General features: G+C 41.0%; 1 protein-coding gene across 4 annotated transcripts in view; it reads right to left on the bottom strand.

Moving 5' to 3' along the window:
* Positions 1 to 49: 49 nt before the first annotated feature.
* Positions 50 to 8,199, bottom strand: part of IRAG2 (inositol 1,4,5-triphosphate receptor associated 2) — a 38,972-nt gene continuing 30,822 nt past the window's right edge. For 3 of the 4 annotated variants that reach the window (XM_075706088.1, XM_075706098.1, XM_075706102.1), the window contains 13 exons: positions 7,196 to 7,278; positions 6,984 to 7,056; positions 6,128 to 6,182; positions 6,014 to 6,041; positions 5,305 to 5,445; positions 4,727 to 4,861; positions 3,742 to 3,889; positions 2,814 to 2,857; positions 2,074 to 2,151; positions 1,905 to 1,969; positions 1,301 to 1,402; positions 1,022 to 1,126; positions 50 to 339 (listed from right to left, as the gene is read on the bottom strand). In XM_075706088.1, coding sequence (XP_075562203.1) covers positions 96 to 339; positions 1,022 to 1,126; positions 1,301 to 1,402; positions 1,905 to 1,969; positions 2,074 to 2,151; positions 2,814 to 2,857; positions 3,742 to 3,889; positions 4,727 to 4,861; positions 5,305 to 5,445; positions 6,014 to 6,041; positions 6,128 to 6,182; positions 6,984 to 7,056; positions 7,196 to 7,278 — 1,301 coding nt within the window. In that variant the 3' untranslated portion in view covers positions 50 to 95. The remainder of the gene's footprint in view (positions 340 to 1,021; positions 1,127 to 1,300; positions 1,403 to 1,904; positions 1,970 to 2,073; positions 2,152 to 2,813; positions 2,858 to 3,741; positions 3,890 to 4,726; positions 4,862 to 5,304; positions 5,446 to 6,013; positions 6,042 to 6,127; positions 6,183 to 6,983; positions 7,057 to 7,195; positions 7,279 to 8,199) is intronic. The other variant, XM_075706092.1, reaches the window with a different exon arrangement.

Genomic DNA, 8,199 nt, shown 5'->3' with positions numbered 1-8,199 from the left:
AACAATCCAAAACATGTAACCTTAAATATACTATCTCAGCTTCTCATACTGTCATCCAGAACCTGGAAATATAACTACAAAAGTCAGAACCTTTGTTATACTGGGGGCGGTCCATTGTGTTGAAGTCCTGTATATGGCCACAACAGTTGCTGTAGTGAAGTCCAGGAGTCCCCGGTTCCTACAGGTGCTGCGTCTGCTGGTCTTTGAAGAGACAGCCCAGTGAGGAAGCTTGTAAGAGCAGCAAGCAGTACCAGGATGGAAACAGAAACCCAGAGAGTTTTGTTAGCATTGGAAAAGGAAGTCTTGAAATGGGATGCCCACGATGACAGTAATTTGCACCTGCACAGAAGAGTAAGTCATAGAGTGGTTCAGTTTTTCTTCAAAACTTGGAAGCCCTCTTCCCACACCACCCCAAAAAACCCTAAAGCAAACCAGACCCCACCAGCAGACATACAGATCCTTAACTATCAAAAGTGACAAGGTTGTTGCTGTATTGGGAGCCATGTACCACAGTAGCTTATGTTCTGGGTTTAAAATGCAGCCTTTGGTAAGCCAGTTCTCAATAAGCTATTTAGGTGACTGACATGACCCATGTGCCCAGTTCAGGCACCCATGCTCCCTGTACCCCACCATCTTTCTGAAGATGGATTCACAAAAGCTGCCTTGCAGCTCATGAAGAAAGTTTTAAGAAAAAAAAAAAAAGTTTTGCACAGGCCTCAAAACCTTTGATCATTTTTACAGGAGTACCTGTTAGCATGACCTAGTAGCCTAGCTATAACAGCTGCCAGAAAGTAACCAAGAGAGGTGGGATCATAGCATGAGGCCCCTCTTTACCTCACCATTTAGGATTAGTAATGAATCCCTGCTGCGGTGAGTCTCTGGCACCCAAGACTACTCATTCCCAGTTGGTTTGTTTAAGAAGCCAGCATTAATGACCAAACCAATGTTACAGCTTTGCTTCCTCTTCCCATGTCTACCACCCAAACATTGCTTTACCTCACAATGACATAAGACAACTTACGCTGACTCTAGGTTCCATTTTGATGAATATTTTCCTTTTTCAGATACGCTTTCCTTCCTTGATGGTTCTTCTTGTACTTCAGCAGGCGATTCTGACTGCTCGTTCCTGTAAGCAAGCATCAACAGTTCCAAAGTTTTTCCATCAAGCATTGAATTTGACAGAGCTCACAATAGCTTCACTTTATAGCCCTGAGCAGGTGGTGAACTCTTAACTGTCCACCAAAAACCAAACCAACCAACCCTGCACACACACCTTGGCGGCGGTTGCTGTTGAACTTACTTTGTTTCAGCATGTTCGTCTTCATACTCTGCCCAGGAATACGTGCTAATGAACCGCTGTAGTGAAGGACGCTTCTCATTTTGCTTTGCTCCCAGTCGTCCCCTGTCATATTTTAAAGAAATTTGACTTAATTTCCCCCACCAGATATATAGCAGAAAGCTAGAAATTCGGCAGCAGCCTACTCATTTAGGTAGGCCTTAGGCAAATAGATTTCAAAATTAGTTGCCTTAAGTTAGGATTCTTTTTTAAAAAAAGAAAAAAACCCCAGAAAACCCAACCACCAGAAGAAAAACCCCACCACCAAAAAAACCCCAGATCCATCAGTGCCAGATGCCTAGATCTCCTATTTTAGTTCTAAAGCAAGAAAGTCAAGGTAATTTTTTAAAACTCTCAACCCTTCATAAAAAAAATAATTAAAAAGATGACCTGTAACATTTAGTCACAAAGGCTCATTTCCTATTGAGACATGTAAAACTAATGTGAAAGGTGTAGCCTAAACATTATTATACCTCAAGATATATACGGAGGTAAGCTGCTTAATACAGGCACAGTTAGAGTTGAAAACTATTTAACCCCGTTCAAAGACAAGCCCAAGTAACTTTACCAACTGCTTGATCTCCTGTTGAGCTTGTCACTCCGTTCCTCTCCATCAGGTTCATGGAACTGGGCCTAGAAAAGAAGGTTGACAGCCTCGCTGCATCGGCATTTTTGCCCTTCAGCCCAGCCAGTTTTGAGAAGGTAAAGCGCCTCACCGTCTGGAAACCCTTACTTACCAGCGGCAACCCAATACCTGCATTTCCAGCACTCCTAGGCAATGTTGCAATGCTAACTCTTCGTAGGGATGATGATGGCTATACAAATAAGAGGCATTACTGACTCTATCAAGTAATGACTGGATTACTCACTGATCACATAAAATACCATCTATTTTTATACAAACTGTCGTAATAAAAATAGATGTTGATACTTAGCTTGAAGTGACACACAAATCAAATTATAAGCACAGCCCAAACCATATTCTTTAAAGCAGCATCTTTCCACATTAACTTTTTCCCCCCTAAGCACCTGAAGTGAGACTGGCTACACAGCTTCCAGCAAAATACCGAAATTGAAGGCATCTAAATTCTCCTAATGGTGCTCACAGGAATTCCTGCAGTCAGTTTGAATTCCTCCCACTTATTTTTTTCATATCTCTGTGCTAAACCCTTCTTCTGTAAACCCAATGAGAGAACCATACATGAACAACATTTCTTAACCACTGCATGAGAGCACAGCCATTTCAGCTTCTGCGAACACTTCATCTTCTAAGTGGGACCACATGGAGTTCCCTCAGGTTGGTGGGGGTGACTGAAAAAATATATCCTCATGTTTGATGACATCAGCCCATATTTGAGCCAGAAAATTACCAAGTCAAGCATGTAGCAGAGCACCGGTGCATGACAAGGCAAAGAAACACACGTAGCACACTTAAAAACACACTTGAAATTTCATGTTAAGCTGTAACAGCCATTACCTTAAAGTTAAAAGAATGTGGTAGCTTTTTATTCGTAGGTTCATCTGTAAAGAGATCAAACACCAGAAAGGCTTACAGGAATGCAGTGAGCTTTATTTGCAACTAAAGGTCTGACTTTTTGCAGTATCTGTTTAGGTGTATCAGAGTACTCTCAGAAAGCAGAAATGAGATTTCAGGAAAAAGCTTTCTATTTCATTATATAAGTTCATAATATTCACACATTATACAATATCTACAAGCATCAATTTCTGTTTCTATGATTAAATGTATTCTATTATCAAGGCAATGTCCTGTTACAAGATGGTCTTACACAGTCAGGAAGGAATAGCCCATGATTCAGAAGGCTCCTGCAAGGATTTTACCTGTGTGCAAGACTGCTCTTTCTGTTTTTTAAAACTACATGCTCTATTTCTCAGAAGAATTTAATCCTTCTCTGGCAAAGCCACAAGTGCACAGTGCAATCTGAAAACCTGACCGCTGTACTGGCTGCTTAGATGGGGAAATTCAGAGCACTTAAGGAGTCTGTAATTTGTGTTTAGAAAAGATCAGGAAGCATCTGTAGGGAGCAGTCAAAGCTCAGCTACCTAGAAATAGCTGCTGGGAATACTCCAGTGTGAGCAAGCACACAAGTTTACTGCTCACAAGGCATAAGATTATCACCACCACATGCAATGCACTTTTCTAAAAGCTAGAACATTACTGCATACTTGCAATATTTTCCCCCCACCCTGAGATTCATGACAGTTTACATACAAGTCTAATTTCAGAGAGTTGTTTCTAATACTGTCAGTAAATTGCTATTTTTTCCTCTATTTTTAGGAAAGGAGATATAACAGTCATATAACCCCTCCACCTAATATGTTAAGCTTCAACTGGATAAGGGTCTATCTGGCAGGTGCTAGAAAGAGGAAAGACGAAGCAGCTTTACCTCGATCTCCAAGAGAACTAAAGGATCTCTCATTCTGGAGCAGGACCTGTTTCAGCTCCTCAAGTTCCGCATGTTCTTTTGCGTACATGCGCTTCAGGTTTTCCACATGTTGAATCATTACTTCCACAGCCTTGCTGACACGGCTCTCCTAACAGAGCAAGTGCAACAGCAGTAGGAAAAAGAAGTGGCTCTGAGGAACTGCATTCATGTTTAGTGTTTAAGACTTTTTTTCCTCGTAACCGTCTACTCTTATCTTGTATCACCATGATGCAACATCCTCTCATTTTTGTCCACCCTTTCAGAGTTTCACTACAACCTGTCTCTCAACACATGCCCAAGTTACACAGGTCTCGCTTCTCCAGTGATTACTCTTATCCTAAAATAAATTAGTCTTCATTTTCTGAGCCCTTACAACTCCTCCTCATCTCTTTCTCTGATCTACAGTCTCAGCTGCCACCACGCATTTGCTGGTATTGCCAAGTCATATTTTCATGCTGTTCTTTGGCATTATACACAATTACACATAACATTTGAGCAGGTCTCTGTAGTTTTCCATAGATTTAACTTATTAGCTGCCCTTTCCATAAGGCACAGAATTACCATTAGAGCATTAAGACTATTGTTACCACATTGCATTCTCGTGCTCTCTACTGTATAGGTTCCTCTGATGCAAAGTTTTCTCTGGGTTTTTGTTTGGGTTTTTTGTTTGTTTGTTTTAAATCAGAACCATATTTCTGTTGTGTGATTTTGCACAATGCTGGTGCAACATAGCTGCTCTCACAGCGCCTGGGATTCCTTATAACCCCACAAACAGTGATGTGAGAAGAGAAAGCCAGGACTAAGCTGTACTGGTCAGTCTGCATTACATGCACGAGATTCCCAAATCTAATTCTGGAATCAGAAGCCTAGCAAACAGACACTGCTATCCCTTTACATCTAGAAGCTTTTAACTTTGTACAGAATATGTTTACATGGAAAAAGTTACCTGATTAATAGCTCCCAACATCTCTGCTTTACTGGCGACTCGGGCTGCATACTGGCTGAGGAACTGCAAGCTTTTCTGCAACTTCTTAATAATCTCCTGCGCTTGGTTATCTTCTTCACACAAAGGAACTAAAGCCTAAGAGGCATATGGGTAAGAAAAACAGTGTGAGCTATTAGTAGAGAAAGAAGGGTGAACCCAACTGATGACACTGAGGGGGTGTGTTCATGCCCACACAGTCAAAAGGTCAGCATCCAACATCCTCAATGTAACTTGATACAGACCTCCAGTGGGCAGAGACTTCTCTTTACCTAGCATAAAATCAGCTGAAGACAGGGGTTCTTGCCAGATGTTTGTGCAATAGAAAAATTCCCTGCTGCCTGAGTGCACAGTATACTCAGATGAAGGTTACCCCCCAAATGCTAAGTCTCTCGTATTTCAACTGCATCACTTAGGAACTTTGTTCAGATTTGCTTATAATGTATTGCAGGCACACACCCATCTACAAAATAGCCATATTAAGAGAGACGCTTTCACAATCATTCATCCCATCTACCCTACCAGCCTTGGCCAATACTAACCTCTAACATCTTCAGAGCATTTGTGATCTCCTTTTTCAAATTTTCTTCAGCCAAGTCTCGGGACCTTTCTTCAAGCTTCACTCTCTTGTCCAAGGTAAACAAGTCACATTTAAAACCTAAAGACAACCTCAGAAATTCAGCCTGTTGTGGGAGAGGAAAAGATTTCAGAATAATCCAAGTAATGCAGAAGCTTTTAAAGTATATTTGGGTACTGACATGATATTTGGGACTATACCCCACAAGCAAAGTTATAGGAGAGATACAGAAGAGAAAGTGAACATGGCCCACTTCCACAAAGCCAGTCTTCCCATCTGTAGTGATGGGAGAAATAATCTGCAGCCAAAATAGGTGACATCCTGGCAGCATGCCGTGTGCCATCTGTGTCTTTTGACAAAACTGTCTTAAATCAGCACATTCTGCCTGGGAGAAGGTCACAGCTATGCTCCTTCAAGCTTGCAAACAAGTGATTTAGTAGTGACAAATCTTTTGTTCAGTTTTACACATTGCCACCTTTTCCCATCCCACCCCTTCCAAAATTTCCATTGGGCTTGGCAAAACAGATTTCAGAAGCCAACTTATAGAAATACATCCAGTTTAAGCTAGTCAGCATCATTCTTTTATATAGGACAAGATATTAATCAGGGCTTATCAACAAGATCTTTCTGTTATCAGAGATAAATACTTAAGGATATAAGCAGCTGAGACTTACCTCCACTTCTTTCTCATTAGCAGAGTCACTGTAGGACAAGAAGAAGCAATCATGTAACAGACTGCAGCTTTAAATTCATACCTGCAGGTGATCATTGAAAGTCAAAACACTTACGGCTCATTTTGCTTTGTTTTATCTGTTTTAATGCCACCTGCAGTGGGTGAACTCCCTGAGAAGAGAGAAAAAAAGTTCTCAGACAGAAGTGAAAACAACAGCTTGTGAAAGTCTTTTGAGCTCCAATAGAAGCCACTCTTAAAGATTTCCAGCATTAAGCTCTTGCTGGTAAAAACAATTTGTGTACCTCAGAGAGCATTAGGGTTAGTGTCAGTAAGGCAGCACAGCACTGTCACTTGTACAAAGCCCCAAAAGTTAATTGCTTAGCTGACTTCAACTGGCATTTAATTAGTACAGGAATGGTTAATTACAGGTTTTGGTTTAAAGTCCCCAGCCCATAGGTTCAGGATGTTACATGACTTACTACATCACTAACTTTTAGTGAACTCCAAAGGCAAAAGGTGAGGTAATTAGAAGAGTAGAGATGTCTTAAGCACAGTTCAATAGAAACATTATCCTGCTTATCTACATTGTATTACCCCAAGCTCTAGCTAGCATAGGGGACACTGCTTTACAAGTCTTTGGAAAGAGCCGGCATTCCAGAACTGTTTCAAATACCCCAACTCCTTTGCAACTCCTAAGAAATTTTCCCTCCTGTCTAGAGGAAGATGGAGCTGGTTAGATCAGTATCTGTAGAAATCAGAGAAGCAGGTTTTGCACGATAACATTTTCCTTCTCTCCACTGCTAATCCATTTTGATCTCTACATGCAGCTATTATTCCTCAACACCCCCCCCCCCCAATTAACTGGTGTGGGGCAGACAGCTCTCTGCACCTCTTTACACAGGTCTTGACAGAAGTGACCAAGGCATGCACCCCAGCAAGTCACATGAATGTGTTCAGCAAAAACCTCTTACCTTTCCTACTGGGAACCACAACTGGTGCTTCCTCACTCTGCTCTTTATTATTTTTCTTTTCCTGGTCCACCTCCTAAAGGCATATCAGAGATTAGTTACAGCAAGGGAACAGCCACAACACCACTGGAGGGGTCTGTCCCCTCCTGCAGTGTTTTTCTTTGTCACTGCTCAGCCAAACCAGTTCTATGTTTCACTGTCACTAGGACTCTTACCGGGTCTTGCTTTAAAACATTTTGAAATGTGGTTTTGTGTTCTTCCGTCACAGTGCAGGATTCCTTCTCGGTCAGATCCACTCCTGGGGAGAAACATTGCCAAAACCAAATGTAACGATAAAACCAGAACAAGCCTCCGACATCCAGGGTACTAGCCATGGACCAACAGGGCTAAAAGAAATTGCAGCAAATGCCAGGAGAGGGCATTAAGAAGCAGAGGCAGCAGCAAAGAACACTAAAGACATAAAGGAAGAAGTGTGATGATAATTATGTTTGGCTTAGAAAAAATCCCAATAAGAAGTGTTACATGTCTACAGGTGGGACTATTACTCCTGGTTGTAGTTGCTGTAGTTGAAGTTGCAAGAGTTACAGTAATACTCCCTTGGATAAATGAATTTCATTGTTTTGCTGCCAGCATTTTTTTGTTTGTTTGTTTGCTTACTATTTAAAGAGACAGTTCATAATTAATTTTTATTTGGCATTCTATAAGCACAGGAATATGTTAAAAAAACATCCCATGCACAAACTAACAGGAGAAGTGATGAGTATTTGTAATTCTCTTCTTTCACATTACAGAATATCAGATGAAGTCAATAAATAGATGCTACTTCATCTGCCATTATAGAGGAGCTTGAGCACAACCAGATCATGAAACGCATACAGTTGTGGTATTTCAGGTACATAAGCTTCAACCGTAGTCCAACACCTGGACCGTCCTTTGTACTTAAACATTGAACTAGCAGGGTGCTGCTAGAATCAACAAAAAACAACTTTCTTTCCCAGAATGAGTGGTGATGAACTGGTAAGTTCAGGAACTAACGATGCCAGATCAAATGCAACGCAAACTTTCAAGTGCTGCAATTTAGAAAAGCTTTAAAAGCAGGCAAAAATAACCTCCAGGAAGAGAGCTACTAAAAAGATTTAAAAAGGAAAATATTTAAGAAACTGAAGAAAGTCTGAGAGTCACACTAATTTCTTGTGTAGCAGTAACTCTGGTAGCTATT

This window comes from Pelecanus crispus, chromosome 1 (genome assembly GCF_030463565.1).
Source record: "Pelecanus crispus isolate bPelCri1 chromosome 1, bPelCri1.pri, whole genome shotgun sequence".
NCBI classification, from domain to species: domain Eukaryota; kingdom Metazoa; phylum Chordata; class Aves; order Pelecaniformes; family Pelecanidae; genus Pelecanus; species Pelecanus crispus.
Note: the sequence above shows the minus strand (reverse complement) of the source record. Positions and strands in the feature narration are given on the sequence as shown.